Source organism: Ambystoma mexicanum, chromosome 1q (assembly GCF_040938575.1).
Source record: "Ambystoma mexicanum isolate Mex_15411 chromosome 1q, UKY_AmexF1_1, whole genome shotgun sequence".
NCBI lineage: Eukaryota > Metazoa > Chordata > Amphibia > Caudata > Ambystomatidae > Ambystoma > Ambystoma mexicanum.
The window spans coordinates 71,807,764-71,824,540 of NC_090922.1; the positions used below are offsets into that span (position 1 = coordinate 71,807,764).

At 48.4% G+C, this 16,777-nt stretch overlaps 1 protein-coding gene across 1 annotated transcript in view; it reads left to right on the plus strand.

Annotated features, from left to right (window-relative positions):
- Nucleotides 1-1,235: 1,235 nt before the first annotated feature.
- The window catches only part of LOC138524997 (cadherin-1-like), a 472,038-nt gene continuing 456,496 nt past the window's right edge, over nucleotides 1,236-16,777 (plus strand). Inside the window, exon 1 of the mRNA XM_069635551.1 lies at nucleotides 1,236-1,391. Coding sequence (XP_069491652.1) covers nucleotides 1,350-1,391 — 42 coding nt within the window. The 5' untranslated portion in view covers nucleotides 1,236-1,349. The remainder of the gene's footprint in view (nucleotides 1,392-16,777) is intronic.

Sequence of the window (16,777 nt, forward strand, 5' to 3'; positions counted from 1 at the left end):
AGATTGGCACGGGGTGCCAGGTATGAAGTGGGCTCAGTTACAGAAGCATGTGCAACGACTGTTGAGCGTGGAGCAAAAGCCAGACATACTGGTTATCCACTTAGGGGGTAACGATCTCACAAGCTTAGGGAGGGGGTCTCTGATGTGTGAAATGATGTTCTCATTGCAAAAGCTAGCAGGACAACTGGGGGAAACAGAAATTGTTTGGTCAGAGATCATCCCGAGGCCGGAATGGAGAGGTGCAGATAATCATGCTGCGGTGGAGAAATCCAGGAGGAAGCTGAACTGCGCAATGGCAAAGTTCTGCAGGGGCAGGGGCTTTGGGCAGATCAGGCGCGGTCTGATCAATCTTAAATCCCCGGAATACTTCCTCAAGGATGGGGTACACTTGACTCTGCTGGGCATGGATCTGTTCTTTTGGAATATCTGCACAAAAATCCTGGAAATGTAAGAGGAAGGGGGGAGCCACAGTGGGCAGCAACCCACTCGTGGCGTGGCGGTGTTTGGCCGAACAAACACATGAGACAGACTCCGGATGAGCCAGGAGAAAGCAAGAAGGGTCGTCGCTCTTCTCAGACCCAGCGCCCCTTGGGAGCCTAAGCGGCAGGGGCGGCTGGGAGGAACCATTAGGGCTCAGCTTCCCCCAAGGAAACGGCACTCTCCCCGCCCAGGAGCACCTGCAGGGGCAGGAGAGGCTCGGACGCAAAGGTTGGGAGAGTTGGGCCTATTATGGACACTTGGGAAAGAAAGGGGGAAGCAGTTTATTGTGGACACAGAGCAGTTGCCGCATCTTATGAGTAATTTTTCCACAAATGTGTTGTGTGCAGTGTGGTTTTGGTTTTGTGTTATTGTGGAATAAATCTGCGGCCTTTTATGCCAAAAAACAAACAGTTCTCATTCTGCACTTTTTTGGGGGAAAAAAAGGAATGAGCTATGGTTATGTGTTGGATAAGAATGGACGGATGCCAGGGTTAACCAAATCACCGCGCTTTTGTAATGGTATATTTTACTTCCATGTTTGTTTCCAGCACAAAAAACGAATTTACTTTTCTGTGTGACTTGGCGGTTTCTTCGAATACGTAATAAAATAAGTCTCTGGACAGCTGGCGATGGCCTGCTTCAAGCAAGACTTTTTACATGAAAAAGTGCATTCCTAGGCCCTAGGCCAATTCGTGGAACAGCCAGTTCGTGGTTTTAGGCACTGCCTCCTCCAGTCTGAACAGGCCCAGATGTGATGGAAAGCAGAACCCCGGAGGGGGCTCATTCCAGAAGCAGAGGAGGAGACAGACGACCGTTTCAAGCTTCAAGTCTCCAGCTCGGCAGCAGGTCCGACCGCCATTTCGGGAAACATGGATTATCGTGCGTTTGCGCTCCTGTGTATTCTCCTCCAGGTAGGTGGGCAGTTTGCTTATGAATGCAATGTCAAAAGGCAGCCGTCGCGTGTAGCAGCGCCCGGGGGCAGCATTACTGGGGGTGCACTGCCGGGTATTAGTTCTGATACTCGCTTTGGGCAATGCGGTGGGCATTTTATTGCACGCTGCGGCCATCTGGAGGGCCTCGGCGAGTGGTTAGCAAACACATGGGAACAAGAAACCCAAAAAAACGTGTTGTCGTCGAGCAGATTCGATGAAAACTAGGGGGGGGGGTCGTACTGCAACGACAAATAGTCCCTGCCAATAACATTGAAAGGGACCCATTAATCACAAATCACTGTTCAGTCATATATGGCGTCACGTGTGTGCGATAGAATTGTGGAGAATTGCGCATTTTAAATCGTTTCTACCAGCTGCATGGCCCACCTGCTCGTCCAAGTGGTCCCCAACTGCACAGGAAACGCCCCTCTCTGGACTTTTGGACAGTGCTTGGGGGCATTGCGCTGTATTCCAGTCCGAGCATTATGGCAATGACGTGCCACATAAGCAGGCCGCGCAGCTTGGGGCATATATCGCTAAATTCCCACGATGGATTTAAATTCCCATCAAGCCTGACTCTCTTCTTCTTTCCCGTCATTGATCTAGAGGTCTGCAGGTTGTGGCTCCCAAGATGTTACATCACCCCTCACCATTGATTATGCTGGCTAGGGCGGGTGACGGGTTGTGATCCAACATATTTATTTATTTATTTTTATTTATTTCAAACTTTCATAAAGCCCTACACGCCCGTGGGCCTCAGACCCATATCACGAGGGCCAAATGTCGCAGACCCCTGCCCTTGAAGGGCGGTGACTGGGACGAGCAAGAGGGGACGTGGGGTTGTAATGCAGCAGCTGCGGTCATATCCCCGTTAATCCATACGCACTGTTTACCTAGTGGAGCGACTCCTTAACAAGTCCTGCAGCTAGCAGGGGGCACGAGGACGGCGAAGGATCCCTTCCGAAAAAACAAAAAAAGGTTGTCAATTCTATGGGTCTCTTAGCCCCCCCCGACCCCCCCCCACCACCCCCCACCACCCCCCACCACCCCCCACCACCCTCACCAAACAGCCAGGCGTTCAAATGCTCACAAGAGAAGCGAGTGAGCTTCGCTTGTGACCTTTGGCGCCAAAGACTGGCATCGCTCTCAGAGGCGCAGAGACCACAAACGCGTCTCTCGCATTAACTTTTCCAACAAGGGGGCTCTGTGGCGGATTATTAAGAATAGAACGCTTTGTGATAACGCCCAGCCCTAACGAATATATCATGTGAGCTGTGCTCGGATTTCAAGGGTTATGGCAACAAATTAGAAAGTGGTAGCACATTTTTGAAGTGGTAACACAGGTACCAATGCAGGCAGCATCAGGGAAATCCTACTGCTCCGAAACATGCACCCAGCACAAGGCTTTCAGGACATTCCACAATTTGGTATATGCTTTTGCAGTGCAAAGGGGAGGGACTTAGTTAGGTGCATGTGGCGCTGAACAAGAGGCACAGAGGGTGGAAGATGGCCCTTGCCTGAGGCGCTACTTGGTCGAAGTCTTACCCAGGATCTTTCATTGCCACTGATGGAAGGCAGCACGTTGCTATTCAATCGTGTGGCAAAAGGCTAGGAGACTATCTCTAATGCACCGTGTTGGGAGGAGCGATATTACTAGCAAGATCTTTGGGGAAAGAGTCAGGTCACCATTGCAGTCTGTGTAGACAATGTGATCCTTGGGGAAAGAGTCATGCCACCATTGCAGTCAATATAGACAATATGATCCTTGCGGAAGGTGCCAGGCCACCATTGCAGTCAATATAGACAATATGATCCTTGCGGAAGGTGCCAGGCCAACTGTGCAGTCAATATAGACAATATGATCCTTGCGGAAGGTGCCAGGCCACCATTGCAGTCAATATAGACAATATGATCCTTGCGGAAGGTGCCAGGCCAACTGTGCAGTCAATATAGACAATGTGATCCTTGTGGAAGGTGCTAGGCCACCATTGCAGACAATATGATCCTTGCAGAAGGTGCCAGGCCACCATTGCAGTCAATATAGACAATATGATCTTTGCGGAAAGGGGCCAGGCCAACATCACAGTCAATATAGACAATATGATCCTTGCGGAAAGCGTCAGCCCAACAGTACAGTCGATATAGATAATGTGATCCTTGCGGAAAGAGTCAGCCCAACAGTACAGTCAATATAGACAATGTGATCCTTGTGGAAGGTGGCAGGCCACCGTTGCAGTCTATATAGACAATGTGATCCATGCGGAAGGTGCCACGCCACTATTGCATCAAAATAGACAATGTGATCCTTGCGGAAGCGTCAGCCCAACAGTACAGTTGATATAGACAATGTGATCCTTGAGGAAGGTGGCAGGACACCGTTGCAGTCTATATAGACAATGTGATCCTTGCGGAAAGAGTCAGCCCAACAGTACAGTCAATATAGACAATGTGATCCTTGCGGAAGGTGGCAGGACACCGTTGCAGTCTATATAGACAATGTGATCCTTGCGGAAAGCGTCAGCCCAACAGTACAGTCAAAATAGATAATGTGATTCTTGCGGAAGGTGCCAGGCCACCTTTGCAGTCAATATAGACAATGTGATCCTTGCGGAAGGTGCCACGCCACTATTGCATCAAAATAGACAATGTGATCCTTGCGGAAGCGTCAGCCCAACAGTACAGTTGATATAGACAATGTGATCCTTGCGGAAGGTGGCAGGACACCGTTGCAGTCTATATAGAGAATGTGATCCTTGCGGAAAGAGTCAGCCCAACAGTACAGTTAATATAGACAATATGATCCTTGCGGAAGGTGCCAGGCCACCATTGCAGTCAAAATAGACAAAGTGATCCTTGCGGAAGGTACCAGGCCAAAAGTGCAGTCAATATAGATATTTTGGAGCTCATGCACTTTGAAATTACGGAAGAGCTTGAGGCAATATTTGCAAAGACCGGCAGATGATTACTTCTTGGTAAGAGGGATCATTTGCAATTGCTCATAAAACAAATGAGAGGTGATTTCTGATGAACGCCTGCTTTCGCTAGAGCAGTGGCCTTTTAATTGTCGGGCTGGCCCCCAAAAGGGGCCAATAAGATCTCTAGGGGGTTGCAAGGCTCTTTAAAAAGCAAGAACGCCGACTGCCTGTCATGGAAGATGTAAGCGATTCTGACATTGAGAGTGTGGGCACAACACATTTAGACTCAAGGGTGGTAGGATCAGCAGAACACATTTTAGATACCACACTTGCAGAGAGCAGGGGTCTGTAACCTTTGGCTCTCCAAATGTTTGGACCACAACTCCCATCCACCAAACCGAGCATTATCAATGGTGAGGGAGGATGGGGGGTCATATGCCACAACATCTGGCGAGCCTCTGGTTGCAGATTCCTACCCTAGAGCAATATGTAAAGCTAGGAAACCTAAAGAAATGGAAATTCTACAACTCCTCTTGCAGGTTTAACCGTTACCAAAAAGATACCTACATACAAAAGTGGGGGATCCCCGTCACTATTGGTAACACCCTAGTGAATACTACAGTAGGTTCACATGCAAGTAAACAATGTTTGTCTTGAAATATTCATATCCACATAGAACATCTTTATTGGTATTGCTCTTCAAATGTGCTTGAGTGGCAGAAACAGTGGCCAATGCATTTTGGACCGTCCTTCATCAGGGAAATTTTTACAAAAAATATAGAATATACTCCGTAAGTGTATTCCCAACTATTTACAATATAAAACTATAATTCTATATCACTCTATTTCAAAGAAACTACTCATACCTGTCATCAAGCAACATTAAAACGTGTCAGTGTTGCCTAGTAACAGAGAATACATGCATACATCTTGCAATGCATTGCCTTTTAGTTTTATGTGGTACAACTCAATGTACAATCCATTGTTCCGCAAACCGTGTAAAGCATCAAATAATGAAACAAAGAAATGAAATTGATTATCTGTACCTTATCTTTGAGTTAAAATGTGTGCCAACAAGTGGCAAAGAAGAGGCTTGAGAGAATACACACAAAATCTAAAATGACGATGCGTATAGCCCCTCTTAAGGGTTGATGTACTATGTAGCTATTCATTGTTACAATGAAACTCACCAAGATCTTTAAAGCATAGTGCCCATAAATGATCATTGTATGTGAATAGGGGAATGTTGAACAGCATCATTTGTTATCCAATGGTAAATCCGCGGGCAATTCTTAAACCGGTGATGTGATCAGAATGTGATGAAGTCACAACGCATGACGTGATGATGTCATTGGTTGCAGTGAGGGAGGCGCAATTCAGTGGTCGGACAGTTCATCTTATACGTTTCCATTCTCTTGCTTTTCATATATTCTGTATAACATGTGAGTTGCATCTTTCTTCTATAGCATACAAGGGTATCCAACAACACAATTGATAATACAAATTCATACATCTGAAATTCAATGATTATATCTGTAGATAGTCATCTTTCATATTAATACACAGTCATGAGCAAAACAGTTAGATAATTTTAATACATTGCAATGTTGTGATGTTTTAAAATATTTACAATGTGCATAGTATTGTGATCCTCTTCTAAAATATGTCATACCAATTCATTGAGAGAAAACACCTTAAGTTCAAATCATCATTCATTCCATTTGGCATAACCAAATGTAATCTATCTATCCAGTATGCTTCTCTTTGTTCCAATTGTTTACTGACACTCATGGCCAAGCTCTTACCATTGATGGCCCCTAGTATTTGAAACCTGATCTGTGCAAACTGGTGTCTGTTTTCACTAAAATATTTAGCTACTGATGAATTAGGATTGTTTAGTCTAATGTTAGAGCGATGTTCATTCCATCTTATCCTTAGCCTTACGTGATGTCTGTCCCACATAGCACAGTTCACATGGGCATTTGAGGGCGTAAACAATATTTTTTGTATCACAAGTGGCATAATGTTTCAGTCAAATTTGATGAAGGTTTGATTAATTATGGAGATTGTACATGTTTATTAAAGAGACAGCAGTGGGGATTTAAGAATAAGCGAAGGTAGCAATATTAGAAGAGGAAGCAAAAGCAAGACTTACTTTCCCTGGCTCGAGCCACTCTAACTGAGGTAATTACACCTTGGCTTGTGCACTTTGCGCTGTGCCCTTCATGCAGTCATGCACTTTTAGTAGGTATAGCCTCCTTCCTTCCAAGGTGCAAATAGTTCAGTCACTAGTCAAGGGGCCAACAAATAAAAAAACATATATAAAGGGGCTATGGCACTAGAAAACAAGCAAAACAGGGAGGCCTTATGGTGTTCTATCACTCACTGGTTGGCAAGCTGCAGGAGAATGTGGTAATGGAGGAAGTCAGATGTACAAATAGAAACAGACAAACACAAGTAAAGGAAGGGACACACACACACACACATCAACCCACAACAAGGCATAGGAAACCCTAAATAGTGATCTGCAGTTCAAAGGTTTTCTTTTTTACAACTGGAAAGTTACTATTAGGTATGAACACGATGAAAATAAATAGGCCAGTGCCATTTATTATATATATGACTTTTCAAAATGCATTTTTCTTTAGCGTTGTTACCATGGGTAACAACTCTTTCTCAGTTGGAAGAATGTTTTTGCTTTGTGAATGTGCTTTTATCAATTGATGGTTTTCAGTTTTCAATTCACATTGATGTGACTTTCCAATAGAATACAGGTCAGTGCACTGCAAACCCCTGTATTCAGTGTTAACTTTATCCCTTAATGTACCTGCACAGGAGGTGTATGCAGGTCATCATAAGTGCAGCTTTACTCTTGCAAATGCTCGGAATGACTGTAAGAGCCCTTTTCTGTTTTCGTTTAGAGAATGTGGTGCCGCAATATCTATGAATACCACCTGTGGTTGCTGATTTTAGTCCAAAACAAGGCATACGTACACAGTACACACAGGCTCAAAGTAATAAAGACACAAGATACAGGTGAACAACGTGGGGGGTGCGGGGAGAATTGCCACATACATATATAGAGACAATCAGATGTACACAAATGGATAGCAAGACAAACACACACCAGAAATTTGGAGCAACAGATGCAATACTGCTCATGAAGGCAGATGACGGCGCATCCGTATGTCGTGCATATGTCTCTAGCGCCGACGCCGCCCCTCCTCCTCCCAGCACCCATACACATACCTGACCGCGTGTGTTGCTTCTCTACCGGAGCCTGGCTAGCGCTGCTAAGCTTTATTTGGCCAAAGGCACACACGGATCATAAGCGTGCTCCAGGACCTCCAACACTCTGGACTTCGGTCCTGAGAGGGTGTTCCCACTAACAGCGCATTGAGACTATAATAATGGTAAAATGGTGCTATACAAATGACAAGTACAATACAATTCAATATGCACACAGAAATGTAAAGCACACACAGTCAAACAGAAATCACACATGCACGGAGGAAGGTAGGAACACAGATCTCAACATATATAGATAGAAGGGCAGTGGATAAGAGGGGAATCTAAATGAATACCAGCAACAGAGCGCGTGCACACACATACAGAAATGCACACACACGCAGAAGACAACATAGCACACACAAGGTGGACACAAAAGCAGGCGGACACAAACAATGACCCACAGAAAGAGGACACACATACTACTTCTCACATATGGCAGCATTCATTGGTTACAATTAAATGTCAATGTACTCCTGGCATTCAAGGTACTGTAGGATATATTGGCCTTCTGATGTAAACATTGCCTTTTTTCTGGAATAAAACCTTTCATGTGGAAGATCCAGTAGGACCCATGCTCATGAATACCCAGTAATACCAATGGTGGTGTGTACAGCACTTTAAATTGTGGTGTGGAGGATGGTACAAATCCTAAAATATGGTTGATGCCATCCACTTATCCACACTTGTCTTGGGAGGATATCTCTGGGGCAACACGCTCGCCTTGTAAGTCAGCTGATGCAGAGCAACACAGGTTCGATCCCCGGGTCTGCACTTAGAAAGCTCTGGGTATTAAGCACGTCATAAATTAACCATTTATAATTAGAATTACACCAGGAATATGTTCTCATTGTTTGTTCATGCCATTGAGATTTAAGATGATATATGGATACATATCGCGGGGGGCGTGGCTTGGACGCCATGTGAAAGGACGTGCCTGAACGGGAGCTCCCGCTGATCCGAACATTATCCGGCTGAATCCGCGCAACGGCCGCTACGATGTGGCATAGACGGTGATGACTGTAAATGCGAAGCTCGGCTGCACATGTGGATGCATTCTCATACGGGATTGTGCAGCGCTTGTGTACTCAGGAACCGCGTGAAGTTTTTGGGCCGGAGCTTCGCCGGCAGACAAAATGGCTGCCGTCGCTTGATGTTGGGACAAAGGATCGGGGACCGGATCCTGGCGGCGATTCCCTCAGTTCACGTTCAGCGCGATCCAGCGAAAGCAAGCTTGACTGGAGGTAGCCGAAACTGTGTGGCGACGGGGGGACATAGTGCCCCCAGGCCTGGGGCCTAAGCGAGATCGAAGGGACGCTCCTGATCGAAGATATGACGAGCAAGCTCCTGAGGGCGAAGAATAAACAGCCCACGCTCGACGAATTTGCCAAGACATCGCCTGGCACCGAGGGGACCAGGAGCAAAGAGAAGGCCCAGCCCAAGGAGATGGCCGCAGGAGGAACGAATCAAGAGGTCCTGGCAGCGATCGCAGATCTGAAGGCGACATGGGAGACCAAACTCCAACTTGCGGTGGCCGAACTGAAAACTGCGATGGAACTTCAGGTCGGGGCGGTACAGGAGGACGTGAACCTCCTGAGGCAAGATGTGCGAACCCTGGCCGAGCGCACAGAGACCCTGGAGAAGGAGATGGGCCCGACTGTGGCGGAATGCACCGCGCACAAACGAGAGATCCATGCCCTGGTGCAGAGGGTAGGCAACCTGGAAAGCAGGGCTGAAGAGGCAGAAGGTCGGGCCCGCAGAAACAACATCCGGATTGTGGGCCTACCGGAGGGAGCTGAGGGCCAGAATCCCACAGATTTTATTGAGACTTTGCTGCTGCAAGAGATCACCGGAGGTGCCCTAACGCAGGGATTTGCAGTGGAGAGGGCACATAGGGCCCTGATCAGAAGGCCACCGCCGGGTAATCCGCCCAGGCCCGTGATCGCCAAGATCCTCAACTACAAAGACCGGGAGAAGATTCTGGAACATTTTCGCAAAGGGGGCACCATACGGCGAGGGGAGGCAACCATCACTGCTTACCCCGACTACACTCTACAAGTGCAGCGCAGTCGGATGAACTTTGGGGCGGTCAAAAGGCGCCTGCGGACGGCCGGTTTCAAGTATATGTTACTCTACCCAGCCAAACTTAAGGTCTTCTTCAAGGCTAAGACGCTGTTTTTCGACACCCCTGAGGAGGCCATGGAATGGCTCGATGCGCAGAACTGCCCTCAGGAGCCTGATGAGCAGATGGCGGACGGAGCAGGGAGAGTTAAGTGAAACAGTGGGCCCGGCGGACTTTGAACATTTGGACTGGAATATAGTCTTTGCCACTTTGTGATGGGGATGTACTTTTTAACTGTTTCGAACATGGTCCGCGAGCGCGGATATAAATGTGTAGGGGGCATCCGAGGGCCGTTTTATTCGTACCCCAGTGTGTGGTTAGGTTAGTCACTGTGTGGGGTGTGACACCCTGTCGGGTTCTCTACGGGGGCTTCCGTGGAGAACCGAACACGGGGATGCCTGAGATCCAGGGATGGAGCTGGGCAGTTGGTTGGGTTAGGGGGGTGGGGGGTGTTAGTTGTTATGTGAGCCTGGGGAAGAAACTGAGAAGGGATTTAGTCGGGACTGGGGGGAGGCGATCAGACCAGAGGGGGAAGTGGGAGCTACGGATAAATCATGGGAGACCTTAAGGTATTAACATGGAATGTTAGAGGGTTGAATAGCTACCTGAAGCGTAATAAGGTCATGTTGTATTTGAAGAGGCAGAGGATAGACGTGGCCTTGCTACAGGAGACGCATTTGACACGGGATAAACTTGAAATGGTGCGGAGAAAATGGAGGGGGACAGTGGTTGGATCCACATTCTCTGCGTATGCCAGGGGTGTGCTGGTTTGGGTTGCACCACATGTCCCGTTCAAGCTCTTGGGGGAGGTTGTGGAGTCGGACGGGCGGCTGGCCATGGTTCGGGGGATTGTGGAAGGTAGAGTTGTCTGTATCATAAACACTTATGCGCCCAACCAGGACACAGCGACTTACTTCAAGACACTGTGCGCGAGACTCGGTGAAGGGATGGGGAGCACAGTAATCTGGGGTGGAGACTTTAATTGTGTGCTTAACCCCAGGGAGGACAGGTCGGATGACAAAATGGTTAGGCCCAGCCCAGCGGCCAAGGTGTTGCAGTCGCTGCTAGCGGATCTAGGCCTGGTAGACGTGTGGAGAGCGAGACACCCGGGTGGGAGGCAGTATTCGCACTATTCGGCTCCGCACCAACTGCACACGAGGCTCGACTACTTTTTTGCCACTCCAGACATTCTTACGGAGTGTGAACAGATTGACTACAGGGCGAGGGTCCTCTCGGACCACTCGCCCCTAATCATGCATTGGCGGCTGCGCCCCCCACGGGCACGGATTCCAACATGGCGCCTTCGGGCGGAAGCGCTACGGGATCCGGTATTCAAGGAGGACATGAGGGAGGAGATAGTCGCGTATTTTGAGTCGAACACAGGGAGTGTCAAATCGGCTGGTACTTTGTGGGAGGCTTTTAAGGTGGTGATGAGGGGAGTTGCTATCGCGAAGTCCAAGGGATTAATGGGCGGAATCCTGACCGACCTGCGAGAGGCCGAGATCGAGCTGGAAAAAGAATTGGAGAAGGGTGGGACCGATATGGAAGTAGTTACTGAGCTGCAGCAGCGGTGCTCTGGGCATTGGGACAGACTTTGTAACCTGAATTATACGAAGTACATTGAGAGGTTGCATGCGGGTGGGGACAAGACAGGCAGGCTCCTCGCTTGGCTATATAAGAGCGAAACCCCTAGGGCTCCGATCCGATCGGTCATCACCGAAGGGGGTGTGGAGATCGATACGCAAGAAGGGGTAAATGGGGCATTCGCAGAATACTACCAAACATTGTATGAAGATCGGGAAGGGGGGAGCCGAGAGGAGATAGATGAAGTACTCGGGGATATAGGCCTGCCCAGAATCAGCGATGAAGAGCGAGAGGAGATGGATGCTCCGATCACTCTGGAAGAGCTCAGAGAAATAGTGCGACAGCTGCCCACTTGCAAGGCCCCGGGGGCGGACGGGTTCCCCAGCGAGTTTTATAAGGCGTATGGGGAGGAGGTACTCCCACCCATGCTGGACATGTTTAATGAGGCGTTTGAGCTGGGACAGCTACCAGAATCACTCAGGGAAGCGGTCATAGTGCCACTCCCCAAGCACAATACACCGGGACACGGTTGCGGCTCCTATCGACCCTTGTCAATGCTGAACCAGGACAGCAAGATCCTAACAGCTGTCTTGGCGGCTAGAATGAGGAGAGTGATAGGCAAGCTGATTCACCCTGACCAGACGGGCTATGTCCCGGACAGGAACATTACCCACAACCATAGACGCCTACACAGAGTGGTCGAATGGGGATGTAACAAAGACGGCGAAATGGCGATAGTGGCGCTGGATGCGGTCAAGGCGTTCGACTCTGTTCGTTGGCCGTGGCTGTTGGCGGCACTGGATCACTTCGGAATGGGGCCAGGGTACAGGAGGTGGGCTGAATTATTATATAGCGCGCCTCTAGCCAGAGTTCGTACGGGGGCAGTAGTGTCGGATAGGTGGCAGTTAGGTAGAGGCACCAGGCAGGGATGTCCTTGGTCCCCAATGTTGTACATCCTGGCCCTTGAGCCCTTGGCAATTTACCTCCGGCAACAGTATGACCCGGTGGGCATAGAGGTGGGGGGGGAGAGCCATCTGATATCCCTGTATGCCGACGATATGCTGTTGTACCTCCAATACCCTGAAGAGAACTTGCAATATGTCTTGGAGGTGATGGAGAGGTTTGCTTGGCTTTCTGGTATAGCGGTCAACCCTCGGAAATCCACCCTGTTTCCGCTGGGCGGCTATGTGGGGATACCGGCTGAGAGGTTGCCAGTATTGCGAATCCCATGGGCGACAAGCACCTTTCGGTACCTTGGCATAGACGTATATCACACGACCGGGGAGGAACACAGGCACAATACTGTATTGGCAGTGGGGAGGATCGAGAAGTGCATGAGGTTTTGGGAGAAACTACCCTTAGCGATGATGGGCCGGGGTGCTATGCTTAAGATGGTCGTGCTACCTAGGCTGCTGCATTATTTCAATAACATTCCATACATGATACCCAAGGGGTTTTTTGCTAGACTGCATAGGGTATGTAGAGATTTCTTATGGCAGGGCACGCGTAACAGGGTCGCATTGTGGAAATTGCAGAAGGCTTATGAGAAAGGCGGCGTGAGGCTGCCGAACTTTGAGGCCTACTACGTGGCAGCGCAGCTGCAGTACGTGGCCAAGTGGCTTTCGGACGACGAAACCCCGGAACATAGACTGTTGGGAAAGGACTGCTCCCCCTTCTACCTGCGAGAGATTATTTGGGTATCCAGCACATGGATGAGGGGGCGTCCTAAGATGCTAGTGCTGGGCAGGAACATGTGGCGAAGAGCCTGCCGGATGATGGGGGATCCCCTGCCGTGCATGCCGCAGCTGCCGCTGGTGGCCTTGGCAGGGGAAGACGGACAGCTTAGGGCCATCCTGCGAACATACTGGGAGTCAGTGGGGCTGGTCACTTTGGGGGACATTTGGCAGGATGGGGCCTTGGCGGAGTTCGCAGATCTAGAGGCGGGGGCGGGGCTGCATGCGGGGCAATACATGACGTTCCACAGAGTGGTCAGGGAGGTCCGGAGCACTTGGCCCGAGACCGTATTGGCTGACGAGCCGGATGCGACGCTGGAGATTATGTATGACGCATCCGAGGGCGGGCATGAGGTCTCCAGGCTGTACGAGATGCTGATGGCGAAGGTTGGGAAGGATTTGGGGTACCTGAGGTTGGAATGGGAAACAGAGATGGGGGCCCCGATGGCGGATGGGCAGTGGGAGCGCGCCCTGGGGTACCACAAAAAAGTATCGAGGAATGCCAGGTTTAAACAGATACAACTATATATCACGCATAGGGCATATATGACCCCCCTGAGAATTTCCAGATTTCGAGACGCTGGGCGCCAGGCGTGTCCCAAGTGTAACACAGAGAACGCTGATATGATTCACATGTTCTGGGCCTGCCCTGTGATTGCAACCTACTGGAGTGAAGTGGCGCAGAAGCTGGCAGGGAGGGGCATTGTACTTAAGATAGATTCGGCCTGGGCCTGTTTGCTTGGAGGGTACCCCAGGGCGCGCAAGCTTCGGCACGTGGAGAAGCTTAAAGATTTGGCTTATACACTTGCCAAACGCAGAATAGCCATGGGATGGAAGAATTGTCAGAGGCCACGGGTGGAGGTATGGTGGCGGGACCTCCAGAAATGGGCTGCCGCCGAGACGACAGCATGGTGGGAGGCCAGCAGGGCGGGAGGGGAGGAAGAGGTGAGCTCCCTCACGGCATGGAAGGTGCTATTGGCTGAACTGTTTAGTACGGGGTCGACCTCGGCTGGATCTGAGAGCGACGGAACCCCACCACACGGAACGGACAATGATGGTGGACACCCTGCAGGCTCATAGGGGGGAGGGAAGGGGATTGTTAAGTTAATTCTGTCCTGTTTTTTCTTTCTTTTCTTTTTCATATCTGTTGTTTGGCCTTTGTTGTGGCTTGATGTGTTCTATTTATGTTCTGTTGCACTGTGTGGTCGTTATAAAATAAAATACATTTAAAAAAAAAAATATATATATGGATACATATCTATCAGGGGCTCTTGTGTAGGGGTTCAGAGGCATGTTATTCTTTCAAGTGGTATTGCACAGATGACGGTACCTGCCGCATTATTAACATGACTTGATGGAAGGTGTGAGTGATTACTTTGAAATAGATTGATATGGAATGATACTTTTATATTGTAAATAGTTAGGAATACACTTCCTGGGTATATTCTGTATTATTTGTAGAGAATGCCCTGATGAAGGACGGTTGGTCCGAAATGCATTGGCCCCTGTTTCTGCCTCTCAAGCACATGTGAAGGAGCAATGGCAATAAAGATGTTCTATATGGATATGAAGATTTCAAGACAAACATTTTTTACTTACACATGAACCTACTGTAGTAGTCACTACTAGGGTGTTACCGATGCTGGTGAGGATCCCCCAGTTTTGTATGTGCATTGTTCCCTGAAGAGTTCAATTCAGGTTTTTGGTTTACACCAAATGTAATATCAGGTCATATTAAGGCATTTTGAGGAATTGTTTCGGGCGGCGCACGCCTCACTCTTGTAATTAAGGTCCATTCTTCTGCACTTCCAGAAGCGGAGGCTTGCCGTCATGTCATATGATGACATTTCTCATATCACTAACAAAAAAACTGGAACTTTAGGTTTCACCACAGAGGAGGCCGAAACCATGCTCAACCTTATGCAGGAAACCAGACATATAAACTACACATAGTGATGCTAACAAAAACATTAAACAATTAGAGTATTTAATTCGAAAAGAAATTAACAGAAAACGTGATGCTTCAACATTGACAAGATATGCTAGAGCTCAGTAGATACTGAGAGGTTTACGTATCCCGCACCGTCCAACTCTATGTAATAAGGAACTCATTAGAAAATGGGAATGAATCCTTAATAAATGCTCTTTGGATTTAATCATAGCCAAGATACAAGAACTATCTTTCCAACTTAATTATTTGATCAAAGAAATCACTGACATACAGACAGAGCTCACCAACTTACTGGGCAAAAACGAATTAGACAAAATATTAGAAGAAATTAGCATCAACTTGGAAAGTTACAAGAGTGAGTTGGAAACAAAGAAAATCCGAACATGTAAACGCGTCACATATGATTACTTAAATGAAGAATTGCACTCTGGGATGGACACGTTTAAGAGCCATACTGGTAATAAACTAAGAAACAGCTCTTCTAAGCTATCTAGTTCTGACTCAGACAATACCGCCAAGGGATTAGGAGCAAAAAGACAAAGGGATAGACAGACCTAGCTTCGGGAAGCAAGGGAGGGCAGTCCATTTGATCGCAAGGTATCAACAAGCAACTAGGGGAGAAAAAGGGGGAGCATATCGCCTATTCTCAGGTTAGGCCGGGAATCTGTGTGAACCTAGGTGTTATCTAAGAGCCATTCCTTAAAGAGAAGGGTCTTGAGGTCCTCCCTGAAATGCAGAAGAGAAGGGGCAAGTCTTGTGTTGACCTTAATTAGGTTCCAGATTCTGGGGGCATTGATCAAGAAGGCCTGTCTTATGGTTCTTTCCTTCTTGTAACGCTGGAGTTCAAGTCTGCACATGTTCTTACTTCTGGTGGATCGTGGGTTTCCATAGATGCAGAGCTTGTCGGCAAGGTAGCTTGAGGACTTGGGGGTGAAGGCCTTGTAGATGATGGAGTTGGTTTTGAAGGTGATACGTCCTTGCAGCGCAACCAGGGAAGTTTGCAGAGGGTCAGGGTGATGTGATCGAATTTGCAGGGTCCTTTGATGAGTCGTGCTGCAGCGTGTATGACACATCTCAGGGGTGCCAGGGTGGCCATTGAAAGGCCTTCCAGAAGGGTTTACTACCATACAGGTGGGAGAGGACCAGGGCTTGGACAGTCGATCTGGAGTTGTTTGCTATGATGAAGGGCTTGATTTCCGGAAGGAGGGAAAGTTGGAAGCAAGCCTTTTGTGTTGTCCTTGCTATGCACCCCTTGAAGGAGAGGTGTCTGTTGATGTAGAACCCAAGGGACATGGCAAAGTGGTTACCTGGGGTGTGCAGCTGTTGAGGTTCATAGCGTAGAGCCAAGTCTGGATGTCAGGGTATTCTGTGTTGTTAGTTAGAAGTAGGAATTCGGTCTTGGAGGGGTTGAGCTTTGGGTAAGCACGGGACATCCAGAACTGGATTAATGTGAGGCAGGCCTTGAGCTTGTGGATTTCTTTAATTCAGGATATCTTGTGGTAGATCTGCGTGTTAACTGCAAATTGGTAGATGTGGATGCTGTGTTGAGCCAGATGGGTTGCACACCTTCACATCCAGATACCTCCTGAAACATCCACCCGAAAGCAGTGTCCATGAGGAACTCACTGGTCCCCTAACAAATTACTAAAAGTGAAAAAAGAAAAGAATGTAGCCCAACAACTCTACTCCCCCGATTGGATAAGCTACCAATGATCTATAAAAACACAATTGCAAGAAGTCTCCTTCAACACACCCGTCATCACAAGATACTC